The sequence below is a fragment of the Rhinatrema bivittatum genome, chromosome 2, assembly GCF_901001135.1.
Source record: "Rhinatrema bivittatum chromosome 2, aRhiBiv1.1, whole genome shotgun sequence".
Lineage (NCBI taxonomy): Eukaryota > Metazoa > Chordata > Amphibia > Gymnophiona > Rhinatrematidae > Rhinatrema > Rhinatrema bivittatum.
Genome location: NC_042616.1, coordinates 231,445,318 through 231,468,784, shown reverse-complemented (window position 1 = coordinate 231,468,784; position 23,467 = coordinate 231,445,318). Strand labels below are relative to the sequence as shown.

At 45.4% G+C, this 23,467-nt stretch overlaps 1 protein-coding gene across 1 annotated transcript in view; it reads right to left on the bottom strand.

The window, feature by feature from the left end:
* The window catches only part of KCNH8 (potassium voltage-gated channel subfamily H member 8), a 988,350-nt gene that overhangs the window by 135,359 nt on the left and 829,524 nt on the right, over positions 1-23,467 (bottom strand). Inside the window, exon 14 of the mRNA XM_029589277.1 lies at positions 3,715-3,821. Coding sequence (XP_029445137.1) covers positions 3,715-3,821 — 107 coding nt within the window. The remainder of the gene's footprint in view (positions 1-3,714; positions 3,822-23,467) is intronic.

The following is a 23,467-nucleotide window of genomic DNA, read 5'->3' as shown; positions in this document are numbered from 1 at the left end:
ATGCTAACGGCTTCGCGGAAAAAAGAAGACTGAAGGGAGACCCCTGTGGCAGGGAATATCATGGCATGCTGGGCATGCTCAGTAGGCACTCCGGTGCCATTCAAAAGTTTCATGGAAACTTTTAAAGAAGTTTTTCCGTACATAGGGCTCCATTACCGATGTCACCCATATGTGAGGACTAGCATCCTGCTTGTCCTGGGATAAAATATTTTTCGGGTACCAAAATATAATCCAGCTGGGAGTGGGAGCCATGAGGGTGAGAAAAAAAAGTAAAATCGTGGTCCCTTGGGTTCAATAGTCTCCAAATATCTATTAAATTTAACTCATGACAGAGAAAGTTGACGCCTAAGTGCAGGTCATTACTGCTCAAAGGACTCGGAGGCTTTCAGTCAACTTGCTTTTCCATAACAGTATTAAAATCTCCTCCCAAAATAAGGTCCCCACCACCACCACATATCGACTGTCCACATCCTGCAAAACTCTATCCAGCTGAAATGGTACCTGCTTATATATAAGTATTGCTACTCCTCTCTGCCATGAAGAATAAGACGAGGAGTAACAACTGCTCACCCATTCCCTCTTCAGTTTATGATGTTCCACTTCCATCAAGTGAGTCTCCTGTATAAAGACCACCTGAGCTTTTAAGCGCTGAAATAAAGACAACATTTTTTTGCGTTTAATCGGAGAATGCATACCATCCACATTCATGGATGTTCCTTAATCGATACCATGTCAGCTGGCTAAAGGAGCAAAAAGTACAGATTGTGACAAGAAAGAATCAATTACAGTAGGCAGACCGAACACTCCCCAGCCTGAGTGTTCCATCCCTCACCTCTGAACATGGTCCATGAACAGTACAAGCAGAGTTAGAAAACATAGAGGCTCCTGGGCATTCCCCTGGACCCCCCCTCCCCCCCCCATCATGCTGGTCCTCACATCCACACACAGACTGCAGCCATACCCACACAGACCTCAAACATACTGAACACATCCATACCCAGAACATCTTGCTCCACAAGAGGCACAAAGTACTAGGGATGTGAATCGTTTTAGGACGATTAAAATTATCGTCCGATAATTTTAATATCGTCTTAAACCGTTATGGAACACAATACAATAGAGATTCTAACGATTTATCGTTATAAATCGTTAGAATCGTGAGCCGGCACACTAAAACCCCCTAAAACCCTCCCCCGACCCTTTAAATTAAATCCCCCACCCTCCCGAACCCCCCCAAATGACTTAAATAACCTGGGGGTCCAGCGGCGGTCCGGAACGGCAGCGGTCCGGAACGGGCTCCTGCTACTGAATCTTGTTGTCTTCAGCCGGTGCCATTTTCCAAAATGGCGCCGAAAAATGGCGGCGGCCATAGACGAACACGATTGGACGGCAGGAGGTCCTTCCGGACCCCCGCTGGACTTTTGACAAGTCTTGTGGGGGTCAGGAGGCCCCCCCCCCAAGCTGGCCAAAAGTTCCTGGAGGTCCAGCGGGGGTCAGGGAGCGATTTCCCACCGCGAATCGTTTTCCGTACGGAAAATGGCGCCGGCAGGAGATCGACTGCAGGAGGTCGTTCAGCGAGGGTTCCGGCGCCTCGCTGAACGACCTCCTGCAGTCGATCTCCTGCCGGCGCCATTTTCCATACGGAAAATGGCGCCGGCCATACGCGTATGGCCGGCGCCATTTTCAGTACGGAAAACGATTCGCGGCGGGAAATCGCTCCCTGACCCCCGCTGGACCTCCAGGAACTTTTGGCCAGCTTGGGGGGGGCCTCCTGACCCCCACAAGACTTGCCAAAAGTCCAGCGGGGGTCCGGAAGGACCTCCTGCCGTCCAATCGTGTTCGTCTATGGCCGCCGCCATTTTTCGGCGCCATTTTGGAAAATGGCGCCAGCTGAAGACAACAAGATTCAGTAGCAGGAGCCCGTTCCGGACCGCTGCCGTTCCGGACCGCCGCTGGACCCCCAGGTTATTTAAGTCATTGGGGGTGGGGGATTTAATTTAAAGGGTCGGGGGTGGGTTTTAGGGGGTTTTAATGTGCCGGTTTTGCGATTTTACGATTTTTCGATTTTTCACGATTTTTCACGATTTTTCACGATATTTTACCCCCCCAAACGGTAACAATACGATTCCCTCCCCCTCCCAGCCGAAATCGATCGTTAAGACGATCGAGGACACGATTCACATCTCTACAAAGTACCCATCCTCCCCAACTGGATTATGGGCTTCCTTCTGCCCTCTCCCCCCCCCCCCCCCACAGCCTCCCCTCCCTCCACCTCCCCTCCACATAACATATTTCTGATAATATTGGTTATGGTCTGAACAAACTTGTTAAATGGAATGCATAACCATCTCCCAGTCAGAACAAAAAAAACAACGTAGGAACAAACAGTCCATGCAGAGATGGAGATTACCCCCGTATAGGGAACCAAACCAGTCTTTCAACAAAGGTAGTGAAGCGGTGAAGTGGACGCGGGCTCTCTGTTGAATCTGAGTTCAGCAGGCCTTAGCCATTCAAGGAATATGTCTTGGCTCCAGCAAGGACATAAAGAATTGACTTCCTCCCATTTGCAGAGAAAATGGACATCACCGTTAAGGGAAACTCGCAGCTTGGCAGGAAAAGAACATCCTAACCATCTCTCTTTCAAAAAAATAATGTAGAAACAAATGGTCCATGAAGAGTCAGGGAGTACCCCCTGTATAGGGGACTGGATCCAGTCTTTTAGTGTGGATAGTGAAATGGATGTGGTTTCTCTTCTGAATCCGAGTGCACCAGGCCTTTGCCATTCAGGGAACATTTCCTGGCTCCAGCGAGAATATAAAAGAATTGGCTTCCTCCCTTTTACAGAAAAAGTGGACAGCACCGTTATGTTGGACTCGCAGCTTGGCAGGAAAAAAGAGCGCAAATGGTATCCCCCTCTTGTGTAGCTCAGTACAGGCAGGAGACAAGGCTTTACATTGTGCTGAGACTACTGCAGAAAAATTGTGGAACAGCAGGAGCCGGTGCCCCTGATATTCCACCCCAGAATGCTGCCGAAAGGCTCACATGAGCTGGATTTTGTGTGACCAGTTTAAAATTCTGGCCACCACGGGCCATGGTTTGCTTGCAGCGTCTCTGGGCAGCCCCATCCTGTGTACCCTTTCACATTGTAAGCGGCCTGAAGTTAAAGTCAGACTCAGATGATTCGGTAGCCAAGTTTCAATAAGATCATACAATTCTTGGTCTGGTACAGATTCTGAGAGGCAACAACAATCATGATTCTATGCAGTGTTTGCTGTAACTATTCACCAATGTTTTACCAGATAAAGAAGTGCACAAATAAGAATACAGGAGCACAAGAGTTTTCTTCTAGTACTGCTCAGGATTGATGCTATCCATAAATCATGCCCCTGGATTGTGCCCCAATCTCCCTCTCTTTACTGAAATAAATTGTACCTGGGTAAAAAGTTCCCAGATAAAATTTAGCTAATGAGAGAGGGAAATAATCAATTACAAGTTTTTTTTTCCAGATAACTGAAAAGTTACCTGGACAAATCCATTTCAGTATTGGCATCTACATAGTTTAAAATTCCCTAAATAAACCTGATAATTACCTGTAGGAGTAACAAATTTGTATTACACTGAGAATAATATCAGGATTTAGAAATACGAAGCAGGCTATTTCAGTAAAAATGGAAGCACGATATACCCTTTTATGGGATGATTAAATATGCTAACCTCCTATGTTCTGAGATAGCCGGGTTTCCTGCCTGATTTGCTCAGAGCTGAAGTCAAAAGTCTGGCTTTCCTCATTATTATTTCCATCTTCAATTCCATCAACAACTCTGCAGGAAGACAAAAAATAATATTACAATGAATAAGGAAATCAATCTGGATTTCAAGTTTACTTATTACTTATTTTTATTAACCTTAGTGAAGGATTGATCCAACTTTCGTGACCTGTTATCAAAAATTGTAGTAGTGCTTATTAGTGAATCATCAATTGCATTCCAGTTCAAAAATGATTTTGAGAAACAAGGGAGTGAGGAGAAGAGAAAGATACATAGATGCATTATTTCACTCTATCTATCTATGTAATATATACATTTTTAATATCAGAGCATTATAGGATGAATGCAGCATTGTATTTATATATAGTTGATCGATTAGAGATCTCATGAAGAGCTAAAAAATGCTGCAGGAAAGAAGGCTCTTCAAAGGTTTGCATTTAAAACACCAAAACATTTCGAGTATGCTGTCATGAAGCATTTGCTATCAATTCTGATAACGCTATTAAGGCTTAAATGATCCATTTGTCAGTCTTGGATCTCCTTCTGATGAAGCCCATTTGTAGTGAAACAAAGGACCCTTTGTCGACAGATCAGCTTTCATGGCATTTAAGGACTTAGGAGTCCATGCAATATGACGAGCACATTCTTAACAAGCAGTTAGACGTGGGTAAAATAGGCACTAATCAATCCCCTAATGCAATAAAGGGATTAGCGCCTATTTAAAGCGTGTCTAACGTGGAGTGAATGAGATAGCGCTCATCACATGCAAATGCATGTGATGAGCCTATTACTAATTCACTCCCAATGCAAAAAGATAAATGTGCATCTCAGATGCACATTTATCGCTCAGATATTAACGCTTGCCTGGAACAGGCTTTAATAGCTGAGCGCATTGAAAAGAAGTACAGAAAAACAGAAAAAAACAGCTTTTCTGTATTTTTTTTTAAAGTAAGAAAAAAAAATAACTCAGCAGACCGCCGAGTTATGAAGACCAACGCCGGTAAACTCGGCATCAGTTTTCATAACCGGCCATCTGCCAGTAATGAAAATAGGCGCCGATAAATTTGGCGGCTGTTTTCATTACTGGCAGACAGGCACGACCCCCTAATTTAAATATTGCATCGTGCCCCCCCTTTGGGACACCATGTGCGCGTTGAAAGAGCGGGCGCTGACTGTTCAGCCTTTATTGCATCGACCCCTTATACAGATAACTAAGGCCTGGATTTTCTATCGGTGCACAAGTTTGTGAATCCCGCAGTAACGAGGGGCGGGGGGAGAAAAGCGGAGGTGGGCTTGCGAAAGCCGGCAGTGATTGCACCACCGCGGTGTTATCGCTACTGGCTTTCGCACCCAATAGCGCCACCATGAAAGGTGGCGCTATTGGGAGGGCTACTGGCGGCAATAACGGGCCTTACCTTATCACCGCCAGCGAAGTTACCACTGCATCCATCCCGATGCTGCCCCGACTCCTCCTCTTCCGATCCCGACTCCGCCCCTATCAAACTATCGCATGCGAAAAGGGACTTTTCGCATACGATACCGATAGAAAATGACCCCCTAAGAGTTGTTAGTCGCGCCTCTGCAAGCACTTTGGAATCGCTGCCACATGCACAGCAGGACATGTCAGAGTCTTTATAGTTCGGATTGGATTGGATCATTTTGCTGATATAAAACTATAGTGCTTTTAAAAATATAAGCGCATTAGTGCTGGTGTTTTTCTAATTTATATCCCAGGTCTTTTATTATTTTGCATTTGATTGTTAATGAATATATTTTATAAATGTTTAACTACATTTTTGTATAGTAATAAATACTTTTGGATGATTTAATGATTTTTCATAAATTTTCTTTAATTAATTAGCTCTTTAATTAAGCCATTTGTGTTCACTATTTTGTTATTCACAAGTATATTACTTTATTGAATACTTTAGTATATTTTTGTACTGCTTTATTATTATTCTTAAGAATATATATATATATATATATATATATATATACACCGACACATATTAAAATGGCATGAGTCTCTTCTCAGTCTTTTGTAGATTGATTTTTACTACAATAATTCAATTCAGCAAATCATATTTCTCATAATTCTGTTCAGCTAGATCATTTTTGGATTGCATCTGAACAGAGTTGCCAACTGGTTCCAGATTTTCAGGGCAGGTTGATCCAGTCATGGTTTTACTCCCCTGCATGTAAGTACTTATACTCTTGATTTTCTTAGGGAATGTAATAAGGAAATCAGAATAAGTCCCAGCATGCAAAGGGGTAAAACCAAGACTGGATCAACCTGGCCTGAAAATCTACAGCCAGTTGGCAACCCTGCTTATGAATCCCTGCATATCCCTCTGATATTTAAATTATTGTGACCATCTTTACTTGTTATCATGGCACAACATTTGAGAAATGAGAGAGAGAATAGAGGAGGAGAAGGAGGTGCTCTTTATAGAGAGTATATAGAAACAGGGTACAGATTTTGAATCTGTCTGAGGTGCAAATCTTGTGCAGGTTCAGGTTCAACAAGGAAAACATACTATGTCTATGACAGCAGTTAGCAACAACCAAACCTCGTTCCCTTTTTTTCAAGAAATCAATAACAACCAACCATCAAGGGAACTCTTAGATGCAGCCACCGCACATGACAGCAGTTAGAGCAGGACCTGCGCCCTTCCAATCGGAGAGGCCACACCTTGTCATTTAACCTCAAGATCACTGTAGCCCTGGCTTTTCTGACCACCAGCACCTTCCAGACACCTCTAGGGATCCGAGCTGAAATAAACCAGTTTCTGGCTGCGTTTCTCAGGAAAATTATCATTATTGGGTCTATATTCAAATGCTTCTTAGCCGGATAAGTTGGACTTAACCGGTTAAGTGGTAGCCACTGAATGTCTGGCTATACTATTTAGTAGCTTAAATCACTTACCTAGCTAAGTAGTCATGCACTTCAGACTCTGTAATGTGCCAACAGTCTTCCAGCACATGATAAGCTTCTGTACTCCAACGTCCTCATTTATTTAGACGATATCCTTATTTTTTCAAAAATCCTCTTGACCTACCAACAAGACATCCGCCAAATGCTTTAATGCCTGAGTGAAAAACATCTGTATGCCAAGCTGGACAAATGTATCTTTGACAGGAAGAAGTTGCCCTTCCTAGGGTACATTGTCTCCCACCACGCTTCACCTTGGACCCTAGCAAGCTTCAATGAATTCATAATTGGCCGCATCCCTCCAGACTATGTACGTTCCAGCGCTTCTTAGGGTTTGAAAATTATTACTGGAACATTATTGACAACTACTCCATCCTGGTAGCACGCCTCACCGCAAAGGAGTGGATTCCAAAAACTGGAACCCCGAGGCAGTCGCTACATTCCAAACCTTGAAGGAGGCCTCCCTCTGAAAACCCTGTCTGCAGCATCTGGATACCATGCGTCCCTTCATGGTAGAGGTGGATGCCTCCTCTAGTGGAGTTGGGGGGCAGTGCTCAGCCAGAGCTCCCCTGGAGGTAAACTTCTGCCTTGTTCATTCTTCTCCCACAAGTTCTCCACCACAGAAAAGAACTATAGTATCAGAGACCACGAGTTGCTCGCCATTAAATTGGGGCTGGAAGAGTGGTGACCCTGGCTTGAGGGAGCACAACATCGGTTTACCATCTTTCCTGACTATAAAAACCTAGACCACCTCAAGCAAGCCCAATGGCTGAACGCCAGACAAGCTCACTGGTCACTTTTTTTCTCATGTTTTGATTTTGATCTTAGGTATCACCCTGGGGAGAAGAATACATGAATGGATGCCCTCTCCCACTCCTTTGAACCCAAAGATATTCCCGAGGAGCCGCAACACATCATCGATCCAGCTTGTATCTTGCTATCAGTATCCATGACCGTGCTCGCTGGTAAAACCAAAGTTCCTCATAAGCTCTGAGAGAAAGTGCTCAGATGGGCCCATGACTCCAAGGTGGCCGAGCACCCTGGCCATGCCAGAACCTTGAGTCTTCTACGATACTATTGGTGGCCCAATATCTCCCAGGATGTCCAAGCCTATGTAGATTCATGCCCCACGTGCGCTCAACAGAAGGTAACAACAGACCGCCCCTAGGGACTTCTACAGCCTCTACCAGTACCTCAGGAACTGTGGACCCATCTATCCACAAACTTTCTTGTAGACCTTCCTAACTCAAATGGGAATACCGTAATCTGGGTTGTCATGGACCAGTTTTCCAAAATGGCTTATTTTGTTCCTCTTTCCAAGTTGTCTTCAGCGCCCAAGCAGGCGCGTCTCTTTTTCCTCCACATTTTCCATTACATGGACTACCTAAATTCATCTTATCTGATCGTGGACCGCAATTTGTAGCCCAATATTGGCGGGCGCTCTGCCATAAGTTTGGTGTGACCCTAGCACTGACCATGGCATACCACCCACAGGCCAACGGCCAAGCAGAACGCACGAATCATTCCCTCAAGACCTTCCTGCAGGCTGATGCCAACGCCTAACAAGACAATTGGACCTAGCTCCTACCCTGGGTGGAATTTTTGCACAATTCCCATGTCTACGAGTCCACGAAGATTTTTCCCTTTTCCATTGTCTACGGTAGACAACAGCAGCCACTTCTGCCAATGCCGCTTTCTGTTCCCTCTCCCATGGCTCAGGCCACTGCTGAAGCCATCCGTGCGGTTTGGACTTGCACCTCTAAGATGATCCAAAAGGCGGTTGACCGTGCCAAGAGGACCTTTGACACCCACCAAACACCTGTTCTTGAATACCAACCGGGCGACAGTACGCGCCACATCTGCCTAAGGCTCCCATTGCAATGCCTAGCGCCCAAGTTCATCTGCCCTTTTCCAGTAGTCAGATGAGTTGGGTCAATGAACTACCAACTCCACCTTCCTCCATCATTGGGCACACACAGGACCTTCCATGTCTCTCTCTTGAAGCCCCTAGACCTCTCTTGGCCTATCTGCAAGATCCCAGAGCCCCCTCCTCTCGTCTCTGAGACAGACACCACCTACTGGGTGCAAGAAATTCTGGATATCCATAAAAGAGGCCATAAATGTGAGTACCTTCTCTCCTAGGATGGGTACGGACCAGAAGAAAATTCCTGGGAGCACACAGTCAACATCCTCGATAAGAAGCTCCTTAGATGATTCCATGCTACCTACCACAGGAAACCCAGACCTCCAGGAGGGGGCTGTAAAGGGGGGTATTGTTACGATTTCGGGCCAAGGAGGCCTCAGGCCAGGGCCTCCTACCTTTCAATGCCAGGATCCAAGCTCGATCCCTCCTACTCTCACAGTAGTTGGCAGCTCCCTTCATAGCCATTCTGCTGTCACTCAACCCGGCCCCTCCGGCGTAGTGAGGGGTTCCCCTCCATTGGACCGAGTCTCCTCTCCTCCGGCCTGTCACCACGTGGCCCAAGCCGCCACCGCCTTCTTTGGTGTCCCATTCCTAGACACGCACACACGCCACGCTCCAAGATTTAAAGGGGCCATGGCGGGAAAAGCTCCCGCGGCCCCCACTGTTGACATCTGCGGCTCAGAGTATTTAAGGCAAGCTCTGCCAGTCAGAGCTTGCCTTAGCAACAGGTCTTCTCACTATCCTGAGTGTTGTTCCCGAGTTGCTGTTGTTCCTGATCCTGAGTTCCAGTCTCCATTCTGCTTGTTCCTGATCCTGAGTTCCAGTCCTCATTCCCGCTTGTTCCTGATCCTAAGTCCCAGTCTTCATTCCTGCTTGTTCCTTGCTCTGATTTCCACCTTCCACTTCCCTGCCTAGCCTTGGTTTTTTCACCCTGCTCTTGGACTGACTTTGGCTTGACCTTTGGACTGGACCCAACTATGACTTTGCCACCTGCCTTTGACCTTTGGACCGGACTATGACTACGACTTCGCCGCCTGCCTCTGACCCTTGGACTGGAACCGACTATGACCTTGCCACCTGCCTCCGACCCCTGGACCAGACCCGACATCTCCAGTTGCCTGCTGTGGCTCCTGGACTGGATCTTCATTGCCTCTTGTCTTTTTTCTTGTCTGGCCGCTCCTGGGATCATTCATGCAGAGGCCCACCTAAGACCAGCTGGCCCCAGCATCCAAGGGCTCAACCTGCGGGGAATGTGGGCTGGTATTGGCAAAGTCCCTGTTTGCCTCTGCTTCCTGTCTGGCCTTTTCTCCCAATGGTGGGGACCAGTGGGGGTCCTCTCTCACAGGTAGCACTAACCCCACCTCAGGCCAAGGGTCCACCTCCACAATAAGATCAACTGTATCAACATATTTCTCATTCACACAGATAATGTGGATTTGATTTATCCCCCATCCAGTGTTGCAGTATGACTTTATTTTCCATAATAAGAACTTTTCAGATCCAAAACCACACAAATGTCTTGCCTACAGCTACCCCCGCATGTTAACTTTGATATTATTCAGGTATATTCAGCAGCATTGCTGTGCTGCTGAATATTCCATGTAAGCTGTCCAGATAAGTTTTATCTGGCTAACTTACATAGCCGTATATATTTTAATATTGGTTCCCATATATCTTCCCTCATAGAAAATGACAACAATAACAACAAATTATGACTTATTCAAAACAAATTACATGGTTCTTCTCTGTTTTGGGGTCTATCTATTGCACTTACATCCCTAAAAGGGCTTCTGTGGGCAACAAGGTCACCTTCTGCAAGCTGGAAAGATTTCCACTCCTTCAACATGCAGGTGGTCTGTGATGCCAAGGGGATCATCATGGACATTGTGACCATTTTTCTGGGATCCTGTCATGATGCCTACATCTTCTCACAGGATGTTCTCATTACTGGGGGGTGGCTTCTAGATGGGTATGCTGCTCTAACTACAACCACATAGCAACTAACAACTGCCCTTTTCTCTTGCAGGTACTGTATCTAGGTGGCCTTTCCACTTTGGCTAAGGGGGCCCACTCCATCCTCTACCAGGGGATAGCCTCACTGTCTACCACCTTGACATATCTTACATTGCTCTTCTCTTCTTCCTCCTCTACAGGTGATAGAGGATATTCACTTAAATCCTGATTCACGATCCCCCTAGCATACCCACAGACTGCAACATATATGTGCTACAATAGGGCCCACCAAAAGACCAAGACATTCATCAAGAGAATCTCTGGCCCCCTCAAAACACAATTCCACTGTCTTGAAAGATCAGGGAGATGTTTTCTCTACATCCCCACAAAGGTCTGTGAGATCTTTCTAACTTGCTGCATGCTTCATAACCTGACTAAAAGCCAAGGCCTGCCTCCTCCAGAGGGGCTATCTTACAAGGCTGCATGATGAAGAGGAGAGGGAGGAGGAGGAAGACATATGACTTGAGTGAGGAGGAATTGCAGAAGGTACATAGCCAGACTTACCAGCAGGCTATAGAGGAAAGGAAAACTTTGATTCAAAGAAATTTTCAACAATGAAGGTTCATTTATTTACAATGCTAAGTTGTATCTGTGCAAAAATTATTACTGTTTCATAAGCCATCTTCTACTTTCAGAGGATGCCTCTGATCCCTTGGACTAACCCAGTCTGGTGATCCTGTATAGCGGTGTGTGGTCAGTATTCATAGTACCTTTGGTGTCAATGGATACTGAAGGCAGAGCAAAGGATGATAGCTGCAAGAGACTTTGGAGGTGAGAGGTAAGAGCTGACGTTTGGTGGGCCTGAGGATGAAGGATTGCCAGCCCTAGTGTACCTCTCCTCATTAGGTTCTGCACTAAATAAGGGCATCCCTTTATCAGCAAAGTGGGATGGCCTAATCTGTCTTGTCTCAAGGGAATTAGCCTTCCTCTGTAGTGGTAGAGGTGTTTAAGAGGATGCACCTGTGCAGGCAGTGAAGCCTTAAGTAAATGGTAAATGGTAAAGTTTATTTGTTATACTGATTTACGAAGTAATTTCCAAAATGGTATACAATATAATATAATAAAATATCATAAAAACCATATATTAAGACATACAATAACAAATCAAACTATAAAATACATGATTACCCAACAAAAAAGGTAAAAATCAATAAATTATAAAATATATATAAAATTACAAAAAACCCACAAACATATATTAATATAAGCAGAATATCATCATAATCTTATTAACCAGGTCATCATCATCCTATTGTAAAAATCACTGAAATACTTGCTTGTAAAACTAAGTCTTAATCATTTTCCTAAATTTCATAAAATCACTCTCCGACCAGAAATTGAGAGTCAAAGCATTCCAAATGAAAGGGGCCTGAAATTAAAAAGAGCACTCTCTAGTACCTTCCAGAAAATTTTCTTTGAGTAAGAGCAGTCTTAATAATTCTTTTTGGGAAGATCTTAAAGCACTAGTTGTCTTATAAGGCATTAATAAATTAACAAGATAATCAGATTTATCGATTGAAAGAACATTGAATGTCAGGCCCAATATTTCAAACATTGACAATGCACAGGTAACCAATGCAGCTCTTGGAATAATGGAGAGACATGGTCAAATTTGGTAGCATGAAATACAACTCTTGCTGCAGTATTTTGTTCTCAAAATCATGGGAATCCAATGGCTGAGGTTCCATGGACTGTAAAGGGAAAGATATTCCAGAGTTACTTAGGGCACTGGCTGGAGCCGGAGTGAAACAATGTTTCTCCTTCCCTTGTTGCAAAAGCGCATATAAGTTCCAGACCTCATTTTCTATTAAGGTCAAAAGGGACATTAATCCTTCCATGGCCCAGGTATGTTTCTTAATGAGGGCTTCATTTTTGGCCGTCTTACATGTCAGTTGGTCCTCCAGTTGGACAAAGACTGCCCTCAAAATATCCTTTCGAGGAAAACTGGATCTGGTCTGGGTTTCCTGAGTTTTCTGGCAAGGAAGAAGATTGGGAAGGGCAGTAGCCACGGTTAAGGACTGGGGAGACTCTAATGATTCCACACAGGATTTGGAACACTGCAGTCCCCACTGGATCAGATTGGCCATGGCTCAGTCAAATTGAGGCTGGTACTTCCGTAGTCATGGGAGGCACAGAATGACCGGGTTTACCGCTGTAGGAAGAATATAAAAGGAAATAAGTTCCGAGTTATCCATGCCGACCTTCAGAGAGGTTGTGTGGCCCATGTCACTACTCTGGGGAGATAGTCCCCATGGACCGAAAAGAGAGCCGACTATCTCTGGGGAGATAGTCCCCATGGACTGAAGGCGGAGTCAAAGCACATGTAGGGATTTGATACTGGTCCACATGATCCTGCTGGATAAAGTTTGCCCCAGCGCCTGAGTCCACTAGGACTTGGGTAGAGAAACTGGTGAAGGGCATCTCCATGGAGGCAGGTAGCAGAAATAAGGGTGAGGTAGTGGTAAGGCCAAGGGCTATTGACTCGGAGGTCTCGCGTTGTGAGATCGCCCCCTTCTTTGGGCACTGAGGTAACAAATGGCCCGAATTCCCACAATAGAGACAGAGTCCGAGTTGACGGCGATGAGATCTCTCCTCATCTGGAAGACGGACATGGCCCAGCTGCATGGATTCCTCTGACGAGTTTCCTGAAGGCAGTGAACGATCGCTAAGAAGGAGCAATTCTCTAGGGCGATTCTTCAGGGTAGAGCGGTTCTACCAAGATCGCTCCAGAAGACGTCTGTCAATCTTCCCTGTTAGATCAATAAGGCCTTCGAGAGAAGTAGGAAGCTCCCGTGCCGCCAGTTCATCTTTAATTCTGGGGGCCAACCCTCCAAGAAGATAGCGTGCAGGCTGTCCCCCTGCCAATTTAGTTCTGTAGCCAGGGTATGGAATTCCATTGCATAATCCGAGAGAGAGCGAGTTCCTTGGTGTAGCTGCAGAAGACTGGATCCCATTGCTGGAAGCTTGCCCGGTTCCTTAAACAATTGCTTAAAAGTGGACACAAATTGTGGGAGATTGGATAGCATGGGGTCGGAGCGTTCCCACAAGGGGGAGGCCTATGCCAGTGCCTTACCCTCCAAAACAGACAAAATAAAGGTAATTTTGACCAGATCGTTCGTGAACAACGCTGCTCAGAGAGAGAAATGCATGTGGCATTGGTTTCAAAATCCCCGACACCGTTTGGTATCCCCAGAGTAACGAGGAGGGACTAGCAGAGGAATGACCGCTCAGCCAGGGTCAGGTGCCGGTACGGAGGCTGCTGGGGATGGCGATGGAGCATTTAACTGAGAAAAGGAGTCTTGCCGGGTGGCAAGACGATTGACGTCCGCCACTACCTGTTCCAAGGTTGCCTGGAGATTTTGAAGTTTAACAACAAGCCCGGGAAAGGACTTCAGTGCCACCAGATCCACCGGGTATGAGTCCAGTCGTGCGTGCAGAATCTCTATGGAGGAGGCCAAAGCCTCAAAAAATCACTGCTGCTCCTGTACCTTGGAGACCAGGCCTGGAATGGCATGGAGGGCACATGGCTCCACCAATAATCTTAAGGGATCTCAATCTGCATATTGACTAGACCCCTCTCTCAACTAATTGTGAAGCATTCCTAACCTCACTCTCGGCCATGGGATTCAAGCAAATTATAAACAAACCTACGTATAAAGCCGGGCACACACTTGACCTCATTTTCATTAACTCCAGCTTCATACAGTCGACACCTCCCATATGCCTCCCAGCCCCATGGTCTGACCATTCACTGATCTCCACCACCCTCAAGATGATAGGAAGCTCCTTATCCCGCCCCCCCTCCCCCCCCCAATCTACACTGCACTATAGGAAATCCTGCACTTCAGAGGCCCTCAGCAAATCCTTGGCCAAAGAACTTCCTAACCTTGACGTATCAAACCCTAATTCAGCCTTACTCTCATGGCACAACATCACGGAAGCAGTAGCTAACAGTTTATGCCCCCTCTCAACAACAAAAAATCAACCCAGCTCAAAAAAATAAACAGCCGTGGTTCTCCAATGAGCTCCGAGCATTAAAGCAAGACCTTAGACAGAAAGAAAACAAATGGCAGAAGACCCCTAACCCTTACACTCTAGCTACATATAAAACTGCTCTACACTTTTACAGAAGCACAACCTTACGAACAAAAAGGGATTTTTACACCCTCAGAATCCACGATCTTGTATTTGATTTGAAGGCACTATTCTCCTACGTATTGGAACTCACTAAAACCACTACCCCACCCATCCCAGATGACCAAGCACAATTGAAAGCCAATGAACTCGCATCCTTCTTCCAGAACAAAATATCCAACCTACTAACACGTCTTCCACCTAGCCCTATCCAGTCACCCAGTTTCTCATCCTCCTTTTCAATCACTGAAATTTCGTTGGAATCTTTTGAACCCACTTCTGCTATGGAGATCGAAAACATTCTAAAGAGAATGAAGCCCTCCACACATCCGTTTGACCAAATCCTGGCTAAACTACTCCTTCTGGTACCGGACTCCATTGCCAAATAACTGGCCGAGATTATTAACTGTTCACTCTCACAAGGTATCTACCCGGACGCTCTAAAACTGGCTACGCTCAAACCCATACTCAAGAAACTGAACCTGGACCCTGGTGACCCCAACAATTTCCATCCTATCTCCAACCTGCCTTTCGTCACCAAGATCATGGAAAAAGTGGTCAACAGACAACTATTGGAGTATCTTGAAGAACATAAAATTCTCCACGCTACACAATACGGTTTCCGCAAATCGCGAAGCACAGAAACCTTCTCATCTCCCTCATTGACCACCTCAGCATGGGCTTAGACAAAGGGCATTCCTTCTTACTAGTGCTTCTCGATATCTCCACAGCGTTCGACACAGTAAACCACTCAATCCTACTAAATCGACTAGCGGACATAGGGATAACAGGAACAGCCCTCAGATGGTTTGACTTCTTTCTCAGCAATAGAGGCTATAAAGTCAAAGTTAATAACAAGGAGTCTCCACATATCAATTCTCCACTTGGAGTTCCTCAGGGCTCCTCCCTATCTCCCACGCTCTTCAATATCTACCTCCTTCCCCTCTGCCAATTGCTTACAAGTTTAAAACTGAAATACTACATATATGCAGACGATGTACAAATTCTGATCCCTATAACCGAATCCATTACAAAATCACTCAAGTGTTGGGACAACTGTCTGCAAGCAATAAACCTCCTCCTCACCGGCCTTAACCTGGTACTTAACTCTGCCAAGACGGAACTCCTTCTTATTTCTCCAGAAGACGGCGACTCCCATCAACAGTCCCACACTAACACTCTAATCACACAAGCAAGATATCTGGGAGTATTAATCGACAGCCAGCTGAGTTTAAAGAAGTTCATCAACCACACTACCAAGGATTGCTTCTATAAACTACAGGTGCTGAAAAGACTCAAGCCACTACTGCACTTCCACAACTTCAGATCCGTTCACCAGGCCATTCTGTTCTCTAAAATAGACTACTGCAACACTATTCTTCTAGGTCTCCCAACATCCTCCACTAAACCCCTTCAGATGCTCCAAAATGCAGCTGCGAGAATCCTGACAAACAGCAATAGGAGAGATCACTTTACGCCTATTCTCAGAGATCTGCATTGGCTCCCAATAAGCTTCAGAATCCTTCACAAATCCATGACTATCATTCATAAAACCATTCACCATCAGGTCCCCCTCGACTTGCAAATCCCGCTTAAACTTCACTCCTCTTCCAGACCCATCAAGGAGGCCTATAAAGGATCTCTACACGCCCCTCCTATCAAAGCCGCCCATCTGTCAACTACCAGAGAACGGGCCTTCTCGACAGCGGGATCTACCATCTGGAATGCCATACCTCCGGACCTTAGACAGGAACCCTGTCTATTGACTTTCAGAAAAAAACTTAAGACATGGTTGTTCAAACAAGCCTTCCCCTAATCAAGGATAGCAACAGCCATGTCTCAGATCAGACCTAGATCCACCAAGTACTCACCATTTCTTTTGTTGTAATTAGTTAATGAGTTAACTGTCCCCCTCTGCTTTTCCATCTCCCCAGTTCCATTCCCCTGTTTTATTGTAACTTTTTATGCTCCTTCTGGTTAAGGTTAATGTTATAATACTTTTGTTCCCTGTAAACCGATATGATATGATCTGTATCATGAATGTCGGTATATAAAAGTGTTAAATAAATAAATACATAAATAAATAGATAAATAAAGAAATAACCCGAAACTCTAGCATCTTTCAATCCTGCTAACCACTCAAAACCTCTGAAGTCTGTATTCGTACAGGTAAAAGCCACTGCTAAGCCTGCAGGGGCTATCCTCATTCCCACAAGTCACGTCTTTGTCCCTTTGAAGGATCCTTGTATGTAGAATGGAATCAGCCTTCAAATGCTTCTTCAGTTCACCCAGTATGGCATGTTCTTATGTTCTTATGTTCTGACATCATGTTGAAACTTCTGAGTCCCTGATGGTAAAGATGTGCCTTCAGTGTCTCCCCAGAATCTGAAGAAAAGAGGCTTGAGGAGAGGGCTTAGAAGAGGGGGTACTGTTATGTTTTGCTGCTCACTGATGGCCCTGCAAATGGCTGGACTCACCCGAATGCTGCCGATGATCCCGAAATGGCAGGATACTATCACCAACTCCAATACCGCAGGGTTCCTTAGTGTGCACAGGGGCTGTCACTGCCACTGCCAAATTTAAAAGACCCTCCGTGGAAAAGTCTCTACGGTGCTCTCAGATGATGTCATTGATCCTCTCCTATATTAGGCTGCCTCAGATATCCTTCCAACTCCTCAGCAAAGCTCATTCAAGTCTGTCTTCAACTTCAGCTGCAGCCTTGTCTTTGTTTTTGTCTTCAGCCTAAGCCTTATCCTCGTCTTCAGCCTCAGCTTCAGCCTTGGCCTCGTCTTCAGCTTCAGTCTCTGCCACAGACTTCAGCTTCAGCCCTCATCCAAGCCAAATTTGTCCATAATTACAGATTGCTGGGCTTTCTCCTAGTTTGGCCCGTGCAAAGACTCGTTCACTTGCCATCAGTGAAAATATTAAGGCCCTGTCCCTGAGGCTGTGTCAATTGCACCATGGCAAGAGGGGCTCATGCTCAAGCTTGCAACACTGGACGTCTTTACTTACAAGATGTTCTGGACCTTCAAGGCTTCCTTGACAAGAAGGTCCATTTTCCAAATGGACCATTTTCCAAAGGTCCATTTTCCAAAGCAGAGGACCCCTTCCACCAGAAATGGTATAGTTAGAAAGACAGGCTAAGAGACTTGCCTTGCTGTACCTGCATTTATACATAAAGGCGACATAAATACATGTATAAAAAGGCAGGTCTTATGCATAAAAAAATATCCACATATACTTTTATACAATAGATAGCATTTTTTGGCATGGAAACTGTACATGAATATATTTATATTATATATGCACATATGTATTTTCTAAGTGGTATAATGTGCAAACCTTTCTTATATGTGTGTGTGTAGAATTGTTCATTAAACTAAGTATTAGGGAAGTGTATTCATTTAAAATGAATGGGCATTCCAAAATGAATGGAATCCCATTTGTTTTTTTTGTGGGTCCTTAAAATAAATGGAAAGTGAGTATGAGAGTGCTTATGTGTGTGTGGAAATCTGTGTGAAAAATTATGAACACATTTTAGAATGTGTATATGGGGAAGAGAAAGAGGATAAAGTTTGTGCACCCTCTCCCCTGCGAACTAATCCAGGACAATCTCAGGGCAACTGGAAATCAAATGTTCCTGGGTATGGAGAGCAAAGAAAGTTTTTCTAATTCCCTATGGGGTAGATTTTAAAAGAAGCGCGATCAGCCTACTTTTGCTTGCGCATCAGACTCAAGCAAAAGTACGCTGGATTTTAGTAGATACGCGCGGAGCCGCGCGTATCCACTAAAATCCTGGATCGGCGCGCGCAAGGCTATCGATTTTGTATAGCCTGCGCGCGCCGAGCCGCGCTGCCTCCCCCCGTTCCCTCCAAGGCCGCTCCGAAATCGGAGCAGCCTTGGAGGGAACTTTCCTTTGCCCTCCCCTCACCTTACCCTCCCTTCCCCTACCTAACCCACCCACCCGGCCCTGTCTACACCCCCCCCTTACCTTTGTCGGGGGATTTACGCCTCCCGGAGGGAGACGTAAATCCCCGCGCGCCAGCGGGCCTGCTGCGCGCCGGGCCGCGACCTGGGGGCGGGTACGGAGGGCGCGGCCACGCCCCCGGGCCGTAGCCACGCCCCGTACCCGCCCCCAAAACGCTGCCGACACGCCCCCGCAACGCCGCGCGCTCCGGCCCCGCCCCCCGACACGCCCCCCTCCGAGAACCCCGGGACGTACGCGAGTCCCGGGGCTCTGCGCGCACCGGGAGGCCTATGTAAAATAGGCTTCCCGGCGCGCGGGGCCCTGCTCGCGTAAATCCGCCCGGTTTTGGGCGGATTTACGCGAGCAGGGCTCTGAAAATCCGCCCCTATTAGTTTTAATTGATGGATGTTTGATATGTCTGCTGTTTTTAAATATTTTATTGATGTAATATTTGCAGTGCTGCTCTTTCCTGGGTAGGATGGTTGATGCTTGAGTCCTGGGAGTTAGTGTTGTTTTGATATGGCAGTTTTGTCTCTTGGGGGAAACTATATTCATGACAGACTATGATAACCTTTATTGGATCTAGGCATTATAAAAAATATTGTACATAAGCTATTTAGACAATATGGAACCCATCTTTAGATGAAAAGCTTTTGTACAATATTTTTAAGTATGGGTATTTTTTTTATTTGGATGATATTTTTAGACAGCCTGGCTTGTTCAGTTTACCTAATAAGAGGTATGTTGGTGTTTTAGGGCCTAATGTAATATTTGCAGTGTTGCCTTTTTATAGGTAGGGTTGTTACTGTCAGAGTTCCGGCAGTTTTTTGGTTTGGGGAATTTACTATATTGCAATTTGTTTATTCATGGTTTTCTGAGGGCCAAGCTTACACCCAATGCATGTTACAAAAGGCCTAATACCAAATGGGTTCCAACTGTCTTTTGTATGTTGAGGAGAGGGGTCAGAAGAGGTGATACTGCTGAAGATGGGGGTAAGGGTGTAGGAGGGGAGAGGGGATGGAAGGAGTGACACAGATGGTGGCTCAGCGGGGGAGGGGGGAGACGGATGTGGAGAGGGGGCTGAGGGATCGAGACTGAATCCCTTACTATAAATGTCACTGCTTGCCTCTGAAAGGCCAATAACAATAGCAGAGTACACTTATTAACTCTCTGGGCTAAGGATTTACCTTAATTCCAGAGACGCTAATGATCCACACTTTGTGCCTACTATTTGCAGATTTCTTGAAGCTTTATAGCTCCTGAGAGAATCATATAGCAGAACAGTTCAGGCTAGTGAAGCGTTTCTCAGATAATATCAGGAATGTATTTGGCCTGGATAAATGTGCAAAGGCAACTTTCCATAATGAAAAATTTAGCACAATTGAAAACATCCCTCTGACTGAGGACTATAGCATAAAAGCACTTGATCAGGAAGGTATATACAAATGTCTAGGGGTGGATAAAGGTGCACAAATTCAGCATAAGTTACTGAGAGAAAAGATCAGTAAAGAATAATATAAGATTTTTTTTTTACCCTTTCCAATTAGTTAATTTTCATTCTAGTAAGGTAATGAATGTTGCGAGAGTAACAGTGGACCCTTGAGCTGGCCTGATGGAGAGAGAGGATGATAGAAGAAGGAGTCTCCGTGGAGAGGACACAAGCCGGGAGGTGGATGCTAGCAGCGAAAGATGGAAGTTCTTCACCCTGGAAGCCAGAAACCCCCCAGGTGGAGCCCTTGAGGATCTGAGCCGCTGGGACTTTGGCGACTGAAGAAGATGACTTCACCCTGGAGGTCCGAGGCTACCCCGAGAGGAGCCCGTGGGAACCCGGACCGCTGGGACTTAGGCGAACAGCAAGTTGGAAGCGACGGTCCGAGGTCGAGGCAGGCAGCTGGCAAGCAGAGTCGGAGGCAGGCCGAAGTCAGCACCGGAGAAGCAAGCCGGAACAAGCAGGGAAGATCCGGAACTGGAACAGGAGCAGAGCAGGAACTGGAGGACGAAGAACTGGGACTGGAACTGAAGCGGGAACTGGAGCAGGAGAGGAAGAATTAGAATTGAAGACTAGGATCCGAATCTGGAACTGGAACTGGAGCTGGAAGACAGGATCAGGATTCCAATGGAAGCACAGACAACGTCCAAAGCACACAGCAACACAGTTAGCAGGTAACCTTGTTGCAAGGCACTGACTGAGGGCAGACGCCGGCCTTAAATATCTGCCGGCGTCTGATGTCACAAAAGGGGCGGCCCGTGGTCCGGCGGGAAAAGGCCTTTAAATTGCTCTCCCGCGCGCGTGCACCTAGGAAGGGAGGGGCAATGTTCTGAGACTCGGTGGCGTCTCCCTCATGGAGACGCCGCCGAACAGGCTGCACAGGCCCACCCAGACATGGCGACTGCTGCCCGAAACCGGACCCAAGGAGCAGCGAACCGGCAGGAGGGTTCCGGACCCGGAACCCCGGAAGGAGAGGTAAGGTCCCGGTTGTCACTGCTGCAACTGGGACCACAACAAATGAATACATTATTTAAACCTTGAGGTCACATTCTATAGAAGCCTGTGAGGGTTAGAGGATTCCATTAGTAAAATGACTCAATGGTCAACATTGTTCTTCTTACTTTTGTTTCTTCTTTTTTTCTAACCTTTAGCTCTCTCGTTTATTGTGGACTACTCAGAAATTATGTTAAGGAAGTGATTTCTAATTTAGGCCTGGATTTATCAAAATGCGGTAAGTACCGCATGCGATTGCAAAAGGGGCATGGTTTATGAAAAAATTCAGTTTATTGCAATTTGTGCTAATTACCTATGTGAAGAGCTAAGTTAGTGCCCATTGTGATAACATTATCTGAATTTGTGATAGGTGTCAGACCTGTTGTATTTCTTGCATATGACCACTGGGTGGACTGAGAGAGAGAGAGAGAGAGAGAGAGCAAGCCTGGCCATAATGTCATCCCCATAGGTAGGTATTTGTATCCCTTTGGTAGGCCCACCTAGTAACTTGAGGTGGGGTTTAGGTATGAGTGTAGGGGGTTAGGGGCCACTTTGACATTCTATGTGACACATACAAACAGAACAGTAGTCTCTTGTTAAGATTTGATGACCTTCGGAGTGAGGAAACTCACTCCAAGATAAGATTTGTGCAATGTTCTCTCCACCTAGCTTGATGTTACCCAGGTAGAGAGTCCATCAAGCTAGGTTGAGAGAACACCTCACAAATCTCATCTTGGAGTGAGTTTCCTCACTCCGAAAGTCATCAAATCTTCACAAGAGACCATTGTTCTGTTCGTATGTGTCACATAGAATGTCAAAGTGGCCCCTAACCCCCTACACTCATACCTAAACCACACCTCAATTTACTAGGTGGGCCTACCGTAAGAATACAAATACCTACCTATGGGGATGACATTATGGCCAGGCTTGCACTCTCTCTCTATCTCTCTCTCTCTCTCTCTTTCTCTCAAATAGGCCTTACAGGAGACATCACAAAAGGCAATGAAACCTTACCACATGGTCACAGCAACTATCACACAGCCTAAGGCAATTCAAAGAGCTGTTGTTAAAATCAGCATTACAGCTGTGCAATAGCTCTTTGCAGACAGGCTAACCCAGCCCACTCTCCACTCCTAACTCCTCCTATTTTCTGAATTTGCATCGCTCCATACGATATGGTGCGATCGCATGCATTAAACATGTTTTCACATGCGAAAACACCTTATCACATTTTAATAAATGACCCCCTTAATTTGTAATGATGGCTCCGCACCATTACTAAATATTTTTCGAGGGTATAGTAGATTTTTGCATTTTTGAGGATCCATCTCAGCTTTTGGCCTTCCCCTTTTTGGGATGGGCTCAGAATTACATATTCTTTCTGGATATGCTCAAGGAGAAGTTCTCATTTTAAACCTTCTTAAGTTGAAGATTGGAGAGGAGGGATTTTTTTTTTTTTTGGAGGTAATATTCTTGTAGGCCTTCTGGCTATAAGTGGAATACTTTAGAAGATATTTTTGAGGATTTGTGACTTGTTTGTAGAAGCTGAGATTTTGTGATTTTTGACCAGTTTTCAAATAATGGGGTCAGACTCACCCTTGCTGGAGGAGCTGGCTATCCCAGTACTTGGCCCTGCACTAAGTGGGGTCAAAGCTTGCTTATTTGGAAATTATTTTTTTGATTCCAGTTTTGAAGCCAATGAGTTTTTCTCCTGTTGCAGTTTTCCCTTTGGTTCATGATAGTGAGAGAGGAGAATTTTTGCATCTTTTATGGGAGGGCATATTGGACACTGATTTAGACCAATGAATGAGATCTGGGTTAAAGTGTACCATGGACAAAGAGACTGTTGCCTTCAGAGTAATCATCCTTCTTTTATTGTTTATGATCTTTGCAATCTTGTCATGGATCTTATTTTTCAAGTTGAATTAAATTCTTTCTTTTTGTTGAACATCTCTACTGGCTCCTTGTGTATTCCCAGTGAGCATCTACTGGTCATTGATTGAGACCTGGGTGAGATTGAGTGACTGCATTGTGTAGTCTTAACCTTTTAGGTACCAACGTTCCACAAGTGGAACATTTTTTTAATGATTTTAATTACTCCAAACCTAAAGAAAATCAATTTTTCAACCATTTAGCTTGAGAGTATTGAACTTGAAAAGTCTAAATCAAAAAATGTGATGTTCCTAGATGAATACTCTTAAAGATATGAATATGCAAAAAGTTTTGACATAGTTTGACCTTTTCACCT